Source organism: Ursus americanus, chromosome 2, assembly GCF_024610735.1.
Source record: "Ursus americanus isolate L20-20 chromosome 2, mUrsAme1.1.p, whole genome shotgun sequence".
NCBI classification, from domain to species: Eukaryota; Metazoa; Chordata; class Mammalia; order Carnivora; family Ursidae; genus Ursus; species Ursus americanus.
This window is the reverse complement of record NC_142128.1, coordinates 52,112,780-52,133,315: the sequence shown is the minus strand read 5'-3', so window position 1 is coordinate 52,133,315 and position 20,536 is coordinate 52,112,780. Positions and strand designations below refer to the sequence as shown.

General features: G+C 41.1%; 1 protein-coding gene across 1 annotated transcript in view; it reads left to right on the top strand.

The window, feature by feature from the left end:
- The window catches only part of IARS2 (isoleucyl-tRNA synthetase 2, mitochondrial), a 55,978-nt gene that overhangs the window by 34,377 nt on the left and 1,065 nt on the right, over nucleotides 1–20,536 (top strand). The window contains exons 13-22 of the mRNA XM_045809637.2: nucleotides 724–826; nucleotides 1,453–1,546; nucleotides 10,002–10,110; nucleotides 11,959–12,061; nucleotides 13,658–13,783; nucleotides 14,415–14,546; nucleotides 15,375–15,481; nucleotides 16,235–16,380; nucleotides 17,065–17,255; nucleotides 19,545–19,689. Of these exons, the coding sequence (XP_045665593.2) occupies nucleotides 724–826; nucleotides 1,453–1,546; nucleotides 10,002–10,110; nucleotides 11,959–12,061; nucleotides 13,658–13,783; nucleotides 14,415–14,546; nucleotides 15,375–15,481; nucleotides 16,235–16,380; nucleotides 17,065–17,255; nucleotides 19,545–19,689 (1,256 nt within the window). The remainder of the gene's footprint in view (nucleotides 1–723; nucleotides 827–1,452; nucleotides 1,547–10,001; nucleotides 10,111–11,958; nucleotides 12,062–13,657; nucleotides 13,784–14,414; nucleotides 14,547–15,374; nucleotides 15,482–16,234; nucleotides 16,381–17,064; nucleotides 17,256–19,544; nucleotides 19,690–20,536) is intronic.

Here is a 20,536-nt window from a genome sequence, read left to right as displayed (position 1 = left end):
TTAGGCACCCGAATCTCGGTTTCGCCTCAGATCATGACCTCAGGATCCTGAGATTCAGCCCTGCATCGGGCTCTGAGTTCAGTGCGGAGTCTGCCTGGGACTCTTTCTTCTTCTCCCTCTGCCCCTCTCCCCCACGCGCACGTCCCCTCTCTCTCTTTTTCTCTCTCAAATCTTTTTTAAAAAAATAAATTAATTGAGATGAGAGTAGAGGAGAAGTCAGACCACTGCATTGATCTAGTATTGAGGCAGTGAGGTTCGACGAATATTGTATCAGAACAGAACAAAGAACAAATGTGAGTAAGATTTCAAAAGCAGAACTGACAGATGTGGTATCTGAATTTGAGCGACTTTGGAGGGAGGGGGGAGATAATTAGGAGGTTTTGAATATACATCCCTGGTTAGAAAATAGATTGATAGAAATAGGGAAATCGGTAACTAAAACAGGGCTATCAGAAGAAGTCTTTTTTTTTTTAAAGGGTACATGTGATCAATTTGATTTTATTTATATTGAATTTAAGATGACAGCCACAGCCAAGTAAACAAGTAATTGAAGATAATACCGCTAACGTTTGGAGGAAAAGATAGGAAAAAAAATATTCTGCTGATAGGGGAAAACAACTATTCTCTTTCTTTCTTTTTTTATTTTAGCTGTTTCTTAATTTTAAGATCGGTATTGATCACTGTAGTTCACTGAGCAGTTCTGCCTTTTCCCTCCTAAAACAGCCAAACCACTGAGCATATTATTAAACTAGTGGAACAACATGGCAGTGATGTCTGGTGGACTCTTCCCCCTGAGCAGCTTCTTCCTGAAGAAGTCTTATCGCAGGTACATTTCCATGTGTATTTAACAGCCTCTGTGTGCGTTACATGAGTTCATGACAACAGGAGGGATTCCTGGGGTTTAAGTTGTTCTATCGTCGTGTAAAGTTAATGAGTTTATTCCCTATAAATTAGGAGCCAGTGCAGTTGGAGAGTAGACGTTTCTGTTTAACCAAAGAAGCGTGGTATTTAGTATGGCAGTAGAGTACAAGGGTTATTTGTTATCTTATTGAGGGCCAAGATTGATTTTAACTGATGTAGTTGACTAAGCAGATACAGTTGTGGGTCTGAGCATAGTTCCTAATGTTGGTGTGTCAGGATTTTGTGGGATCTGAATTCTAGTTAACTGATCTCATCACATGAGAAAATACAAATTAGAAGATCATTTCAAGAAATGAAAAGAGTTCATATTTGTGTTAGTAAATGTGTAATTAAGTGGCCACAATCATCTTTACATGCAAATGAGGTGGTTGTACTGAATTGCAAAATACTTAGAAATGTTTTAAATTTCATTTTAAAATATGAGTTTAACGCTAGAAAGCATTTGATTTTTTTTTAAAACTTTTTTTGGTCCTTATTGTATGTATTGTGATCTTTGCATAATTAAAATGTTTTCCCACGTCGTCTTATTAGGTTGGTGGTCCTGATGCCCTGGAATATGCTCCTGGTCAGGATATTTTGGACATCTGGTTTGATAGTGGAACTTCATGGTCTTATGTTCTTCCAGGTAATTTTAAATAATAGATTATAAACCAGTCAGTCGGTTTTGAAAATACATAAAAGTTACTCAGAGGAAATCTGTGATCTAGGGATATATTTTTTCTGTATTTGGAAGAAAACCTTTTTTGGTGGGGGCAGCAGGAAAGAAAATAAAAAATCTGCTATGGTATAATTTTAGATCTGAAAGGGCCCTTGGAGATCATTTAATCCAGTGATTTCTAAACTTTTTCTGTTTCTCCAAATGAAATTTCATATCGAACCCCCATACAAAAGATAGATTAAAAATGGGAATTTTCTTCCGCTCAACTCGCTCATTCTCCTTGACTCACTTGGCAGTCCCAAGGCATTAGTTCTGTAAAGTTTAGAAATCACTGAAACAGTCTGACCCCCGTCATTTTTCAAAATAGGAAATGAGATTAAATTAGAGCCAATTTAGATGATGGTCACATAGTTTAGTAGTTCAGACTAGAACTCACATACCCTGATTTTTCGTTGTCATTTTTCTTATACAGCCTTGCCTTTTCACATCTCTTCCCCTCTCTATGCAGACAGCTGATTGATTTTGTACTTACTCATAGTTGGGGCGCACTCTTGACTCACTGAATGAAGAGAAGGGAGAGACCAGGCAGGAGTTAGGAGGGAGAAGCAGGAGCAGGCACACACTCAGGGTTGTGTTTAGATGCTTAAGGAGACAGATATCCTTACAGATACCAAGTGAACACCAGAGGTAAGACGAAGAATAAAGCTCGAAGTCACTCTGAGGTTAAAGACAGGAAAGAGGTAGGTGGCAGGGAAGGGGGGCGGACAGACACTTCCTCACATTGCTACTTAGGGACAACTTCAGCCCAAGAGATACTGCTTGCTTTCTGGAGCAAGAGAATGTGGGAAAGTAGCTTGTCTGTGCAGCTGGTCGTTATTAAGGGATCGAAAGGGATTGTCCTCTAGTTTTACCAAAAGTGTACTTCTGGTCCTGGGCCTCACTACTTTTTTTTTTTCTGCAATAAAGATATTTTATTTGGCTCGTTTGCAAAGTAAAAATTGGTGCTCAGGAAATAACAGTATGATATGAAAAAATTCCATAAATAAGTGAAATGAAGTCAGTCAAGAAAGGACAACATAAGCCATCTCGCTCAGCACAGTGACCCAGCATTACAGGCAGACATTACCCTTAATGCTAGCCGTTCAACTTTGAAATGTCTCCAAGAATGAAAACCATCCAGGGATAAGGAAATAATAAAGGAAGTCTCAAGTAGAGTTGCAAATGTTGCATTTTCTGATTTTTTTTTCTAATAGCTTAGGAAATGTGAAAAGCAAAATCCATGTAAATTCACATTTCCTCTAAATTACAGCTAAAATATATATGGTAATTCGTTATGGCCACATACAAGTTACATATTGGTAAAATCTTTTACAATTTTTATTTAATAATTTTCAGAATTGTTATTTTGTAAGTTTCTCCCACCCTATCTAAGAAAAAACTGCAAGTTTAAGTACTTTGTTTTCCTAAATTATATTGAAAATGTAGGCAAATAACACTACATAAAGCAGGTAGGTTAAGCAGTGTTGTAAATTGGAAGAAGAGTTATTTATCTACCACATTGGGGCGGCATCCTGAATTTCAAGAAAAGTATGCCATATGCAAAAGAGTGTTTTCATATTCCTGAGTGCATTAGCTTTTTTGGCCTTGGTGAGAATTGCCGCTACAAGCATCGTTGCATTTTAAATTCTGGAGTGGTTTCACGGTACTCCGTGCAGCAAGCATGCTTTCTACTTAGCGCCACTGACTGGGTAGACTCCATGAAAACTCACTGAAACTCATCAAAACCTGCTCTCAGTGGTACCAATGGAGTTTAGTCCTACTCCTTCTAGTTCGTGATGTCCTTAACCAGATCTTTGACTGTGACAGAAATACGTCATTGAATGAAATTAGTGGTAAAAATGCACCTAAGCAGTAAATATTTTTTTTCTGTCATATTTAGATAATTAATTCAAGGAAAGAAAACTGATTTGTCACTTAAACATGTGTGTCATCTGCACGGAAGGCTGCCAGAACATAGATAATACACAAGTCTGATTTTAAACTGCAGTTCCTACTTTTTCACTGAGATGCCCTGTCCCTCCTCCTCTTCCACTAAATCAGTCAAAAATCTTAGGAGGTCAGTTAATAGGAATTAGATTAATTAGCTTATATTTTATCCCATTTTCCTTTATTCTTTTGCAATAAAAAAAAAATTGCAAAAGATAGGGAGAAAGAATGTAGTGGGAAAGAGCCAAGATATTCATTCAGTAAGTTAATAGTTCGAAAAGCCATAAAGCAAAGGTGATTTTCCTTAAAATTAAGGAAAAGAGAGAGAGGAGAGAGAGAAAGGCTTTCCTGAGAAGGGTTATTGCACTTTTCATTCTCAGATGCTTGTATTAATTGTAATAAATGATTCAGTGTCTGCATATTTCCCTAAGAGTGTATTGTTGGAAAATAAAGTCAACTTGACTTTGAGCTTAATTTAGCCACAGTCTTCATCAGTGCCTATTGATGTTTAACAAGACGAATTTGGTGATTATAGCATACATAACTGGTTTTACTTTGCGCTGGCAGGTTTTATAGCAGTGAAAGAGATTCGGCTTAGGAATTTTAACACCAGGTCAAGTACTTGTTTCATTGTGACTTCAAGGTCAATAGTACTTAAACTGAAACTGGAACACTTTCTGAAAGGGAAAAGCATTTTTAAATGAATCATTTCTAAAAACAAACTTTAAACATTTACCAAAGGCATTAATTATTGCAGTGATTTTAAAAATAGTGTTTTTCAAAACTTTTAAGTGGATTCTATTTTGTAGAACAGTTTTAGAGGAAAGTGCAGAAATCCTGTACACTCTGCCTGCCCTCCCCCAGAGACTCCCCCACTGTTTTTGTTACATTTGTTACTGTTGATGGACCTCCACTGAGATCATTATCATACAGTTTGCATCAGAATTCACTCTTGGGGTTGCGTGTTCTGTAGGTTTTGACAAACGTATAACGACATATCTACCATTGTACCACACAGAATGGTTTTACTGCACTAACAATTTGCTCCACCTGCTGGTCCTTCTTCCCTGCTAACCCCAGGCAACCATTGATCTTTTCACTCTCCATAGTTGTGCCTCTTTCAGGGTGTTACACAGTTGAAGTCATACAGTATGTAGCTTTTCGGATTGGCTTCTTTTACTTAATAACACTCATCGATGGTTCCTTCATGTCTTTTTCTGGCTGGATAGGTCATGTCATTGTAGTGCTGAGTAATATTCCATTGTCTGGAAGTGACGTAACTTACTTATCCATTCACCTAGTGAAGTAATTAGTGTTTTAAAATACTTAATTCGACTTCATTTCTGTTTTTTCCCCTAAGGTTCTATTTATGTATTTATTTGAGAGAGAGAGCATGCCAGAGAGCTTGGGGGGGTGGCGAAGGGGAGGGAGGGCGAAGGGGAGGGAGAAGAAGAGGGGCAGAATCCCAAGCGGACTCCCCGTTGAGCACGGAGCCTGGCCTGGGGCTCCATCCCCTGACCCTTGAGATCAAGACCTGAGCAAACCAGGAGTCAGATGCTCACTTGACTGAGCCGCCCAGGGGCCCCTATGTGGTTTTGTTTTTTTTTTAACAAATAGAAATAACTTGAAGCAAATAGAAAAAAGATCATTTTTTGAAAGAGAAGCTAGAATTTACAACTTAGATTTACAAATCAGTTTTTTTAAAAGGTCACCCTTTGAAGAGCATATATATATAATCCTTTATTGTTATTAATTTTCTTGATATGCTGACAAACTCATGGAAATGTTGATGAGCGGAGGTGAAATACTGGAAGGAGATATGCTGAAACAAAGTGATTATCTCTAGGTAGTGGGATATATGTGATTTTAGTTTTTTGAACTTCTCAGTGTTTTACAGATTTCTTGAAGTGAGAATGTACATTTGTTAGGAAAAAATCATTACTAAAAGTAAACTTACTAAAATAGGAAACAGTTCCAGTAATTCATCATATGCGGTTGTACAGAAATGCCACAGTATTCCAGCACTTGAGTTTGACTTTTCTTCCTATTTCTTACCATCCAAGACTAAACTTATCTTCGTTTTGAAAGTTCCCACAAGCTTTATTTTCTTCATTTGTTGACCAGAGCTTTGCTACACCCGAGCTCCTCCTGCCCTGACCCTCTCCGTTTTTTTCCGTTGGTTTCACACACCACCTTGAAAGGCTCTGGCTTGCAAAAATTTTCTGGGACTACACCTCCTTTTCTATGGTGATATTTTGTTTCTTACCCAGTTCCAGCAATTCAATATATATATGAGAATGAAAAGACATTGAGACTTTACCCTTGATAAATATTAGCTGTTTTGTTGTACTCTTGTTAATTGTTTTATTAGAATGTTACAATGTATGTTTCTAGGACAGGATCAGAGACTATATATATATATTTTTTTTAATGATTTTTTATTATATTAAGTTAGTCACCATACAGTACATCCCCGGTTTCTGATATAAAGTTTGATGATTCATTAGCTGCGTATAACACCCAGTGCACCATGCAATACGTGCCCTCCTTACTACCCATCACCAGCCTATCCCATTCCCCCACCCCCCTCCCCTTTGAGGCCCTCAGTTTGTTTCTCAGAGTCCATAGTCTCTCATGTTTCATTCCCCCTTCTGATTACCCCCCCTTTCTTTATCCCTTTCTTCCCCTACCGATCATCCTAGTTCTTTTGTTCCATAGATGAGAGAAATCATATGATAGTTGTCTTTCTCCGCTTGACTTATTTCACTTAGCATTATCTCCTCCAGTGCCGTCCATGTTGCAGCAAATGTTGAGAATTTGTTCTGATAGCTGAGTAATATTCCATTGTATATATGGACCACAACTTCTTAATCCAGTCATCTGTTGAAGGGCATCTCGGCTCCTTCCACAATTTAGCTATTGTGGACAATGCTGCTATGAACATTGGGGTGCATATGGCCCTTCTCTTCACTACGTCTGTATCTTTGGGGTAAACACCCAGTAGTGCAATGGCTGGGTCATAGGGTAGCTCAATTTTTAACTTTTTAAGGGACCTCCACACTGTTTTCCAAAGTGGCTGTACCAACTTGCATTCCCACCAACAACGTAGGAGGGATCCCCTTTCTCCACATCCTCTCCAACAAGAGACTATATATTTTTTAAAAAGTTTAGGATTACTGGGGCGCCTGGGTGGCACAGCGGTTAAGCGTCTGCCTTCCGCTCAGGGCGTGATCCCGGCGTTCTGGGATCAAGCCCCACATCAGGCTCCTCCGCTATGAGCCTGCTTCTTCCTCTCCCACTACCCCTGCTTGTGTTCCTTCTCTCGCTGGCTCTCTCTGTCGAATAAATAAATAAAATATTAAAAAAAAAAAGTTTAGGATTACTAATCACATTTTCACAAGTATTGTTTCATATGAGAATGGTTTGAAAAAAAAATACGTCTTTCATAATTTGCCATCAGGAAATACCAGTGCTCCTTATGATCTATTTTTGTAATAATTAACATTTACTGAGTGTTTACCATGTCCCAAGCATGTCCTCTTACTTCTTTAATCTCCATAACAACCTTATAAGGTAAACAGATTTTGGTCTTGTCCTCATTTTAGTGAAGATGAAATGGGAACGGTGGCAGGTTAAGCTGAGCCCCCAGGGCTGGTCCGCACCGCAGCCGGAACTCAGACCCATGAGTCTGAACACAGCTCCCGGGCCTTCTTCAGATTGCTGTCATCCTGACTCCTGTAAATCCTTGCGCAACAGCCAGCTTTTTAGCATTTTAGAGCTGACAAAGATTTTAGAGATGATTGAAAGCCCTTGCGTTTTAGGGGTGTTAATCAAGGCTTAGGAGAGCAGCTGTGTTCAGAGGACAGCCCTGGAGTCTGACGCTGGGCTGTGGACTGGGAGTGGTCATTTCCCGAGCCCGCAAGCAGGCATCTTTCAGAGATGAAGAGGGTTTGCTGATACTTTCTGCTATTTCATTACCTACTTATTTCAGGAGAAGAGTTCCACCAGCATTCTGTTATTGACCTTCTCACTAATGGGTCCATATCCAAAATGTGGTCACCAGTAGGAAGTGAACATTCTGGGTGGGAGGGTTTGAATGCTGGCATTATAAAAGTTTAGGGTCACAAGTGGTTACAGATTAGGAGAGGAAGAAGAAGAGTAGGGGACAGATGTAGCGCTCTAGGTGTTGAGGCTAAGACATTTTGTTCTTAATGCACAGATGCCTTTGTCTTGTTATATCCTCCCAGACTTCCCTAGCTGCGCGGACTGGCTGAACTGTAGTCTTGCCTTGATGACACCCAACACAGTTATTTCTTATTTAACCTAAAATCCATCCCACTAGTAATCAGCTCCAAGAAGGCAGCTACCAGATTTCTTTACATTCCCCCCTCCGAGTGTCTAGTACAGTGCCTTGCAGGTAATAAGTGCTCAGAAATGTTGAATGACTTGAACTGGTGTGATTTAATTATTTTAATCTTGTCTCCTGCCTCCACCCAGATACTCATTGTCACATAAGGATTGCAACACTGAATCCTCAATATTAGGACCTAAGGACAAATCTTCATTTCACAACTAAAAGGGATTATGGGGGCTTCTTTGAATTATGAGTTTAGATTTAAAATATGGAAGTAATCTTTCCTGAAAACCTCATGTTCTTTAAAAAAAAAAAACTGGGGCGGCTGGGTGGCTCAGTTGGTTAAGTGTCCAACTCTTGATTTCAGCTCAGGTCGCGATCTCATGAGGTGGAGCCCTGTGTCGGGCTCTGCACTCAGCACAGGGTCTGCTTGAGATTCTCTGTCTCCTTTCTGCCTGCCCCTCCCCCCACTCACATACGCTCTTTAAATAAATAAATAAATAAAATCTTTAAAAAAAGAAACCAAACATTTTACTCTGAAGGGTCACAAGTAAAGAAGTAGCACATGTCCTTTGTCTAGATTTTCCAGAGTTAGCATTTTACTACGTTTGCTTTATATATTTTTTCTCTGTATGTATATATAAACACTTTTCTGTTGCATTTAAGGGTAAGTTGCAGACTTGATGCTCTTTTATCCCTAAATATTTTTATGTATATTTCCTAAAAACACAACAGTCTCTTGTAGAACCAGTACGAATATCACAGTCAGGAAATTGACGGTGATCCCATCCTGTTACCTACCTGCAGAACTTATCCGCTTTCACCCAGTAATGTCCTTTACAGGAGAAGAAGAAAAATCGAAAGGGTCCTAGAGCCAGTCTAGGGTCATTTGTGGCATTTAGTTGTCCTGTCACTTTAGTCCCATTTTGTTCTTGTCTTTCATGTCCTTGACATTCATGAATGTACAGGTTATTTTGTACATGGTCCCTCATTGTGCGTTTGTCCCTCATCGTGAGATTTAGACTATGCATTTTGGGCAGGAGTATCACTGAAGAGATACTGTCTCCTTCTTAGTACGTCTCAGCAGAAGTCACACGATGACTTACTGGTGATGTTGAACTTTGATCCTGTGGGGGTGCTCTCGGCCTGTTTTCTCTATTTCTCTCTTATGGTTACTTCTCACCCCATCTCCCTATAGGAATTGTTACATTAGTAAGTATCTTGCAGGGAGATACTTTAAGACTGGAAGTACCGTGTTTTCTCACTAAATTTTCACCTAGTGGCTAAGCACCCTTGATGATTCTTGACTGAAACGATTGTTACTTACAATGTTTGCCAAATGGTCTTTTATCTCAGATTATTAACTCTTGAGTTAACCGTGGTTTACTGTTGAATACAGAAGTAGCCTCAGGCTTGCTTACACATATGTCCTCTAACAAACTTGACTACACTTTTTTCTTTTGCTCTTTTTTAAAAGACTTGATTTTTGTAGAGCAGTTTGAGGTTTCTAGCAACACTAAGAGGAAGGTGTAGGGATTTTCCATATGCCTCTTGCCTCCATAGACACACGGCCTCTCTTACTGTCTTCATCCAGCGGAGTGGCACATTCGTCACAGGAGAGGAACCTCCGGCCACACATCATACCCACCCAAAGTCCGCAGCTGGCATCACGGTTCACTGTTGGTGTTGTCCACGCTGTGGGTTTGGACAAGTGGATCCTGGACATGTATCCATCATGACAGTATCACATAGAGTATTTCCACTTACAGAGTCACTAGATGTTCGTTTTCATAGAAGATTTACAGGAAATATTGATGTTGGTAATTATTATTAATCAGTCCCTAATTTAGGTAGTGTTTTCATTGCCTGTGGTTAGGAGATCATACTCCAACATTTATTCTCCATCTCGATTAATAAACGGGCAGTGAGGGTAAGAGCGCTGGTGAATGCAATCAAAGTCTCAGGTATAGCATGACGACACGAGAAATAACACGATTACTGTTATTAACACGTTGATACATATTTAACTTCATTTTCCAATTTTAATTGACATTAACTTCTGGGTTTTTTAATATTTTTGAGGTACTGACCAAAGAGCAGATCTGTACTTGGAAGGAAAAGACCAGCTGGGCGGTTGGTTTCAGTCTTCTTTACTAACAAGTGTGGCAACAAGGAAAAAAGCACCTTTTAAGTAAGTGTTCAACCTGAGCTGAATAAGCCCTCACACTTAGAGTACTTCTGCCGGGTACTTGCTTCATTGCGTTTCGCAGATACAGGATTCTTTTTACAAATTGAAGGCTCCAGACTTCCCTGGAGGAAGTACTTGCAGATGTGGCGGAAACAGCAGGAGAATCAGAATCCGAAGTGGAGCCTGAAGATGGGACTGAATTGTGCAGTGTCGTGATACAGCTTTCACAGCTGAGGAGTGCTTCTCGTGGAGGAACAAAGAAAGTGGTGTCTTGACAGAGAATCTGCTGCTGGTGAAGGGGCTGCGGAGATTGTTGAAATGACGACGAAGGGTTTGGAACATGACGTCAACTGAGCTGATAAAGCAGCAGCAGGGTTTACGAGGACTGGCTCCGGTTTTGAAAGGAGTTCTGTTCTGGATAAAATGCTATCAACTATCACATGGTACAGAGAAGTCGTTCATGAAAGGCTGAAGCAGTCGCTGTGGCAAAGTTCGTTGTCTTATTTTAAGAAATTGCTAGAGAGGGGCGTCTGGGTGGCTCAGTCGGTGAAGTGTCTGCCTTTGGCTCAGGTCCTGATCCCAGCAGTTTGGGATTGAGCCCCGGGTGGGGCTCCCTGCTCAGCGGGGAGTCTGCTTCTCCTACTACCTCAGCCTCTCCCCCTGCGTGTGCTCTCTCTCTCGATCTCTCTCTCTCTTTAAAATAAATAAAAACTAAGGGAAAAAAAAATTGCCACAGCCACTCCCACCAGCAGCACCCTCCACCCTGATCAGGCAGCAGCCATCACCCTCCCCCAGCAAAAAGATGACAATCTGCTGAAAGCTCGGGTGATGGTTAGCCTTTTGTAGCAATAAAGCATTTCTAAATTAAGGCATGTACGTTGTTTCTTAGACCTAGTGCCATTGCACACTTTGGCTACAGTGTAGTGTAGTCTTCTGTGTGCGCTGGAAGCCAAACAGTGCATTTGACTCGCTTATGGCAGTAGTCCGGAGCCAAAGCTGCCGTATCTGCAGGACGCCTGGGTAGCAGACAGCTCCCTTAGTAGCTTAGTGTTTTGTTTCACGAGAAGTAAGAGTTTGAACTTGCAAAGGAGACAACAATACAGAAAAGACTTGTCACCAATACCCCCTGTCATTCCCACAAGAAGTGACATCAGCACTGACTGGAGCAGTGGGGACATCTGCGAAGAGCTAGATCTGAAATGTGGGAAGAGTTGACGTGAAGGAATATAGAGAAGGGTACTCTACGTGTTTTGAAGACAGTCTGAGGTCAAATATCCTTATATCTGTAATATCCACAAGTGGCTAATGAACTGAAACATTCCTGTAGTGAATTTATTAGATTAGGTATTCTTATTAAGGTACAGATCATTGATTTCAGAACAGTTCTTAAAGAGCTTAAGATGATTGCTGGCCCAAAATGAAAACCCATCCCAGAACAGTTTCCGTGTTTGTTTCTTGTATAACATGCTTTTAAACGCCAACAGAACAACAGATTTATTTGTCTAAAATTGTCTTTTTGAAAATAATTTTGAGATGATAATCCGCTCTTCTTAAGACATACTGTTTTCCTGATTTTAATGTTCAAAATCAATACATAATAGATGCTCAGGAGATATTTGTGTAGTGAATGTAAACATCAGAAATTTTTCTGTGTATAAGAGCTTACTGTCTAACAATCATGATAAATAAGCAGCTGAGAATTACACTTTTAAGAAAAGCTTTCATATATAATCTGTCAAGAAAAATCCTGGTTTCTTTGGTCAAGCTAAGATACTCTCTAAGATGTAATTGATCTTCAGAGAGATCATTATAACTGTGTTCGTTATCACAATGCCTGATTTGTCTTCTTAGGACGGTGGTGGTTCATGGATTTACCCTTGGGGAAAAGGGAGAAAAGATGTCCAAGTCTCTTGGGAATGTCATTGATCCTGATGTGGTCATCAACGGAGGACAAGTAGGTGGTTCTCTGAAACGTTTTTTGTTTCAAGGTTTTAAGTTGGCAGCCAGAACCTTAATGTAGTTATTTCAGTGTAAAACAACAACAGAAAGAACATCAACAACTACTATCTTTTACGCTCATAGCAGACGCCTTACCATGTTTTAAATCTAGGCTCTTTGTTTTTTCTCCCAATTTTTATTTATATTCTAGTAAGTTAACATGTAGTGTAATATTGGTTTCAGGAGTTGAATTTAATGTAAATCTAGACTCTTAAGTAATGATTTTAATGAAAAAGGGAAGACCTGGGATTGTGCCCCTATTGGCTCAGTTCAGGTCTGAATCTCTAATTAGGTCCTGAACCATGCTATCCACCCCCACCTTTTTTTTAAAGATTTATATATTATAGAGAGTATGTGCGCAAGCAGAGGGAAGGGCAGAAGGAAGGAGAGAGAGAGAGAAATAGACTCCCCACTGAGCAGGGAGCCTGACGTGGGGCTCGATCTCATGACCCTGAGATCATGACCTGAGCCAAAATCAAGAGTTGGATGCTTAACTGACTGAGCCACCCTGGCACCCTATCCCTTCTTTTATTTTTTTCTTTTATTTTTTTAAAAAGATTTAATTAATTTATTTGACAGAGAGACAACACAAGCAGGGGGAGTGGGAGAGGAAGAAGCAGGCTCCCAGCGGAGCAGGGAGCCTGATGCGGGGCTCGATCCCAGGACTCTGGGATCATGACCTGAGCCGAAGGCAGACGCTTAACGACTGAGCCACCCAGGCGCCCCCCCAGCCCTTCTTTTAATTGAACTTTAAAATTTTGTAAAAATTTATTTAAAAAAACAAAAATTTACAGTTACATGGAAACGGTATAAGAAAAAAGTGAGATTGCAACTTCATGTTTCATTATTCTTGGAAATTATACACTTTATTTATTTTTTTTTTTTTTAAAGATTTTATTTATTTATTTGACAGAGATAGAGACAGCCAGCGAGAGAGGGAACACAAGCAGGGGGAGTGGGAGAGGAAGAAGCAGGCTCATAGCGGAGGAGCCTGATGTGGGGCTCGATCCCATAACGCTGGGATCACGCCCTGAGCCGAAGGCAGACGCTTAACCGCTGTGCCACCCAGGCGCCCCGGAAATTATACACTTTAAAGCAAGTCGTTAACGGACATCAGATCTGGGGTTGCTAATGACTTGGTTTATTTCGCAGTTGCTTTCAGAAAAGAAATCACTTGTCTGTTATTTTACTCCTTTGTCTTTTTACAATGTCCAGTAATCATTGCTCTGTGTATGGAGTTTCCGGGGGGTGCCGGAAGGGAAAACAGCCCCTCCGGTTCCCCCTCTGCTGTCACAGAGGCATCGGGGCCCTGCTCCGGCCCCCAGCTGTACTAGACGGACGTGCATGGGCACGCAGAGCGCGCTCTTCCCCAGTGTTGTTGACGTGCAGCTGTTTTCTGACATTGTTAGCCCCTATTTCATTACAGAGCAGGTATATTTTATGCCCATGTTGTGCTTAAATTTTTCTGAGGAGGAATACCTAAAACATTTGTTTGCCTGATTAGAGTTGAAAGCCATTTATATGTTTACATGTCTTTTTCTTGCACTGAAAGGATCAAAACAAGGAGCCTCCCTACGGTGCTGATGTTCTTCGCTGGTGGGTAGCGGAGTCCAACGTCTTCACTGAAGTGACCATTAGTCCATCTGTCCTAAATGCTGCCAGAGACGACATTAGCAAGGTCAGAGCCGTTGTTCTTCCTATTTCTGAATAACATGTTCGCTAAATAACTCTTTAAAAATGAGGAACATTTTATTTGGTGTCACAAAACAGCAAAGGAAAATGATTTTCCACATGTTGTGAGCATTTAAAAATATCCTGTGTTTATTTGTTTAAAACTATGAATACTGTAATCCTAAAAGCTTTATATAACTTCTTTTATATTTTATAAAGTATAGCATAATATAAAATTATGCTAATTTTATATACTTTTCATGTGCTCAATCACCTTTCATATCTATTCTATTTATCTTTATTTTTGCCTGTAGTGGGTGAAAATAACATTCTTACCTATATAGATAACAAACCCTGCCCCCGAAAGGTGATTTGCCCCTACAAGGTTACAAAGAAATATAATGAAAAATCAGTCTTCATGTGTAAAGTCCAGGGGCTCCTTCTATAATTTGGCTATTGAAATGAAAGCTTCTGTTTTTGCATTTGTAGTCTCATGTAGGAATGATAGGTTTTTAAAAAGTATCCCATTAAGAAGGTAACATGAGTTGTATAAAAATTACAGAAAAATAAAATAACTTTTCCATCAGAATTGAAGGCCTCATATATTTTTGACTGCACATTGTTTCCAACATCGATAGCTCAGGAATACACTCCGATTCCTTCTGGGAAATGTCGCTGGTTTCAACCCAGAAACGGATTCCGTTCCTGTTAACGACATGTATGTCATAGACCAATACATGCTGCACTTACTGCAGGACTTAGCAAACAAGGTAAGTACAAATTAATAAGCTCGTGGAAAGTAGAAATGTCAGGACTGCTGAGTGTTGAAATTGGAGTTGCGTGCTGGTGGAACAGACATTACTAGAAACAGTAACCACAGCACTGAGAAGAGTTATACTTGATAAATTCCACACATTCTGAGGCTGACTTTAGGGATGGAATCTTAGGATTTCTTTCCTGGTTTTTCAAAAGACTAGCAGGACCTGGTGGAAACGTAGGCCCGGGCTTCCCCTAAGACCACATTTTTCTCTCAAGACCAGCTATTTGTGTTTCTCCAGCAGGAAGGAATAAAGTCGAGCTGTATTTTATCTGCAGCTTATAACCCTCAAAGTATAGAAATAACTGAAATGGCTATTCCTGTGTGTTTTGTAAGACATTTTCTCATTTATATATGAAACAGATAATGTGTGTTTCCTTAAAAATTGGAAATGTGGTTGCTTCCGTGTACCGTTAGGTCAGAGACACACCTGCAGGTTTTTGCCCGATTTTACTTTGCAGGCATAAATGAGGGAACATTGGTAACTTGCACACTTCGCTGCTTTAAAATGGTGTGGTGTTTATCATTTTAAACCCGATCCCTTCCTGTGATGAGTGTTCTTCTCTAGTTTCCAGAGTAGAATATTCAGTATTTTCTGACGATAGTTGAATTTGACACCCAGAAATGTTTAAAAGATCCTCAGTCACTCTGGCATATCTCCTGTTCTGTATTTGTCTGCCTTTGAAACGTGTTTTGAAAAGGTACATATTTTGCTCATGAGGACTTGCGTTTTTGTTGGCTTACCCCAACTTCCAAATTTATTTCGGCTTTTGTTCCCTAGATTACAGATTCATATAAACAGTACGATTTTGGAAAAGTTGTTCGGCTGTTACGAGCATTTTATACCAGAGAGCTCTCTAACTTCTATTTCAGCATAATCAAAGACCGGTATGTATGACGGAATATTAACACATTCAGATATTTCTCGAGCGTCTGCTTGGCAAATGTTGGGTGTACAGTGGTGAGCAAGGTGGGTGACGTGCAGTTATTAAGAAGTTGGGATCTTGAGTAAGTGACAATACATTCCTCGTAATGTGATTCTGAAAAGAGGTAACGTAAGGAGTGTGCTTAGTGTTTGATCAGGAGAGCGCTCAAGGAGTAGGTGCCGGTGGGAGGTGAAGATAGTACCCGTGCTCCGGAGTTTGTAAACTATGAGGAGGAGAGACAAATCCACAAGCACCTGTCACCATAATACAGTCGTGTAGGATCAGTGACATCCGTGTGGAGGAAGGCTCGCTGCTTGGTCTTCGTTGATGGCAGCGAGGCCAACGTGCGGTGTCAGCGCCAGCCCGTCAGCCCCTCACGGACCTTACATACAGGGACTGGAACCCCCAGTCCTCCGAACGCACTGCTAAGATTGAAAGGCCAGTGCCACCAACTAACATGTCAGTTGTCCTGGAACACACGGTTAGCTCTCAGACGCAGCTCTGGCGGCGGCACGGCTGCGGAGAGAGGTTTCAGAGGCGAGCAGGGAGGAGGCCAGTGGGATAGAGGACTCAGCCACACAGGCGACAGAATGCCTGCTGGTGGCCCGAGCCGTCAGATCGGGCGGCAGGAATAAGCCCGGCCCGAGGCGCTTCCTGCTGTGAGGCTCTCGGTGCCGCGGGGCTGTCCCCCGCTGAGCGTCCGGCTCTCGTGCAGGCTCTACTGTGAACACGCGGGTGGCCCCAAGCGGCGCTCTTGCCAGACGGCCTTAGCTGAGATTTTGGATGTGGTGCTTCGCTCTTTGGCTCCCATTCTTCCGCACCTGGCTGAAGAAGTCTTCCAGCACATCCCTTACAGTAAAGGTAAGGAGTACGTGATGTGTTCTCCAGGAGGACCCTCGATGAGGCTGGCAGCCTCTGATTCTGTTACCTCGTGGGAGGGGCACCTTCTCGTCCACAGTGGGCGCTTTGCGGCCCATCGTTCTCGGTGCTTCAGCGGCTTCCGCACTTGTTTGCGGCCGAGTGGGACTGGTTTCGGGAGTGCGTCCTGCCGTGTGCGAGCGGCACGCCTTCCTGCAGAATCAGTTTTTCTTTAATACCTTTATAAGCGTCTGAAATAGGATTCAGGTTTTGTTGAAACCAAGTGCACTGCCTTTTAATGAATATTTTTATAATATCTTGTCCCTCTGATTGTAGGAAGCTTATAGAAAATTAGCTGTAGAAATTTAGAAAGAGGAGGAAAAGTCACTCTAATCTTTCTTACTATCCAAAGACAACTACTCTCAATATTGGGCTATTTTTTTCTATTTTATTTTTTTCTAGGCATCCTTTTTTCCTTTGGGATCTTAGTATTATATTTTATCCTTTAAGTATCAAAATGTGAATATAAATTTTTTTTAGGCATTTAGAATGGCTCCATAATATTAACCATAAATACCAATTCTTGTTTCCCATGAAGAGTAAATATTTAATGGTTAGAGTTTTCTATACATGTAAATTACTTTACTTTTACTAATTTTTAATTTTTTAATTTTCTTTTTTTCAAAGAACCCAAGAGTGTTTTTCGTACTGGGTGGATTAGGACAAGTTCCATCTGGAAGAAGCCTGGATTAGAGGAAGCCATAGAGAGCACGTGTGCCATGAGAGACTCATTTCTTGGGAGCATCCCTGGTAAAAACGCAGCCGAGTACAAGGTTATCATTGTGATCGAGCCTGGGCTGCTTTTTGAGATAATAGAGGTGAGTAGCAGTTTGTCTTTTTGAAAGTGATGTTAGTATCCTGCCACTTCACCTGAAATTTGGCTTTTAAAAATCTCCATATAAGTAAGATTTTTTTTAGTTTAGAGATCTTGTAATCCTGGTATCATCACGGATTCTTTGTTTCCTCCTTCTCCGCGCTTCCTTTCCGTTCTTCTACAAGACATGTCCTCTGTTGCTACGCCCCTACGAAGTCGGGACAGGGAGGGGTGCAGCAAAGTCCTATTTGAAATGCAAACCCTCCGGGCTGTTTAGTAAGTGACAGAGACCGATGACATTATCATTACACAAAAATTGAGGGGTTTGTGTTAAGGGTCTGGTTTTTTGAGAATTTTGTCCATCTGGACCAGGTTCCAAACAAATCTAAAAAAAGATTTCCATCTTTTTCTCAGGAGATTTGAAGAAAATTCCTTTGCTCCAGCAAATTATCACGCCCTCTCAAAGCATTCGTCCTATTTTTATTTCCAAAAGGACCGTCAGGATTTTCTTCTTGGGATTATTCATGGTTCATTGGCCACATTGCTTTGTGGCTTAAGATAATGACTCAAGATTTTTCTCTACTTTTAATGCTTGAGAAGAGAATTGACAATGAATATATATTTTTTTAAGTTTTACTGCTATCATAGTTTTCTAAAAATGACCATCTCATTTGGTTGGTAAGGTCAGGTTAAATGTTCAGTAACGTAACTAAGATTTGAGGCTTGCAGGCTGTAGGACAGTATTGATCAGACAGCAGATAATTTCAGTAAGAGAGCCACATTTTAAAATTTGTAAGTTGGGAGGCACCCCGGTCGCTCAGTAGGTTAAGCATCCAGCTCTTGATTTCGGCTCAGGTCTCACTGTCGGTTGCAGGAGAGCGCCCTGCTTTGGGCTCATGCTCAGCACAGAGTCTGAGATTCTCTCTCTCCTTCTCCTTCTGCCCCTCCCCTTGCTGTCTTTCTCTAAATAAATAATCTTTAAAGAAACAAAATGTGTAAGTTGGGAGGCTCTATTTTATGAGCCAGGAAACCGAAGACCATGGGAACTGTGACCCAGCTAAGGCTACACGGTACTAGGCCTTTTCCCTGCACCTCATGTGTCCTTTGACTTCATTAGTTCTGAGTAAGCAGTTAAAAAAAAAATACAGCTTGCTTGGATCATTTATATTGGAAAAAATACTTCGGGATTTTAAAAAACAAGGAATTACACTAAAAATTAGGAATTACACTAGGTAGCTGTCAGATGGAGTCCTGGATCTATGAATAGTACTAATTTCATGAGTTAATTTCTTTGAAATCTCCTGCTTTTTCTTGAGTTTTTAAAATTTTTATTTGAGAGAGTGTGCAAGCAGAGAGGGAGAGAGAATCTCAAGCAGGTTCCACATTCAGCATGGAGCCCAGCGCAGGGCTCGATCCCATGACCCTGAGATCGTGACCTAAGCTGAAATCAAGAGTCAGCCACTTAACTGACTAAGCCATTCAGACGCCCCTTAATTTTTTTTTTTAAGGAATGTCTGTATTAGCTTATAAACTCATTTTGAAGAGCAGAATTACAATGAAAAGTGTAAAAATTGTTATCAAACATCCAACTTTATTGTACTGAGAGTAGTTCCGTGCTTCATTCAGTTGGCACAATTGGTCTGTGCTGCTAAACGCAGGTCTGTTTAGATAGTATCTTACCCCCTCTCCTCATGGGGGCAGGACACAGCGAGCAGCAGGCTGGGCTTTGAGGCTCACAGACCTGGGCAGAAGTGCAGCTTTTACTGCTTGAGAACCATGAGTAAGTTAACCCCTTGGAACAGGATTCGTTTGGAAAATGGGATAAGAAACACCATGATGATTAGAAATAATGGACATTTAGCATCTAGCACAGTGAAGTGCCTGGCACAGAGTATATTATATAGAGAGCACATACTATTCCCTGGAAAGGTTTAGTTAAAACCTTTCATTCTAGGGGTACCTGGGTGGCTCAGTTAAGCGGCCGACTCTTGACTTCGGCCCAGGCTGTGATCTCGGGGTCATGGGATGGAGCCCCACATCAGGTTCCCTGCTCATCAAGGAATCTGCATGAGATTCTCTTTCCCTCTCCCTCTGGCCCTCCCCCCCATACTTGCTGACATGCTCTAAAATTAAAAAATTAAAAAAACCCCTTTCGTTCTGATTTAATAGTATTAGCTTAGGAGATAATGGTCCTAAAGGGTCACTCTCTGAACAAAAGAATTTGCAGCGTGAATTCTTGTAACCTCAGTTTGCAGTAAACATTTCAACAGTAACTTTGCTTGCTTATTCCCAGATGCTACAAGCGGAGGAGACTTCCAGCACCTCTCAATTGAATGAACTAATGATGGCTTCCCAGACAACTTTACTCTCTCAGGAACCACGATCAGTAACCACAGATGTAATTGAACGCAAAGGGACGTTCCTGATCAATTTAGAAGGTAAGGAAGAGGGGAGAGTACCCGGTGAGACCTGGAGAACAGAGTGATAATCGTAGGTTGTCTCCAGCTTTGCCGTGGATCAGGTGTGTTCTCAAGGTTAAGTACGTTCTTGGAGTACATCTTTTTCTGGAAACCGGCCAGGTTCTAAACCAGCTCTCAGAAGTGTCCTACATGAGGATCTTGGGAACACAGGGCTCAGGACAGGAGAGTGCTTTCCTTCCTCTCCTGTGAATAATGGTCCTTGTGGGTGACATTAGTTGGCCCCACTCCTGTTGGCTTTTGTGTCCCTGTCCTTTGGTACTCAGGAGCCAGGTATGGCCTAGCCCGTCCCTCCCCTGTGTGGACTCTGAAATTTCTTATTTGCACACCCTAAAAGAGTTAGCCATTCTTCGTGAAGGGCCAAGGAAATTCTATGGAACCTCATTCCCACAGCAGATCTCATGAGCAGGCAGTTGGTGGGTATTCAGTAAGGGACTTTGGTCAACCTATTTCATTCTCAGCGATGGCTGGAGACACAGTCACCTTAACAGAGAATGTCACACACACACTGTGGGAAAGTGATGCTCCCTGTGTTCTTCACGGTTGTTAGGTGCCGTCAGGAGGCGGGAGGCCCACTTATGGGCATCTGTTAAGTCTGAGGCCTGGAAGCACTGACCACGTAGTAAAGATTCTCACTTGCTTTTCAAAATGTTAATGTACATTCTTTGTACCATGGCTAGAAAATAACTTCCTTGACTGTATATATTTAGGCTGAAGTCTGAGAGTATTAGAGAAATTTGTTTCCTTTTTGTCTAAACAAAGAATTTTTTTTTTTTTTTAAGAGAGGGGTTGTGAGAGAGAGAGAGGT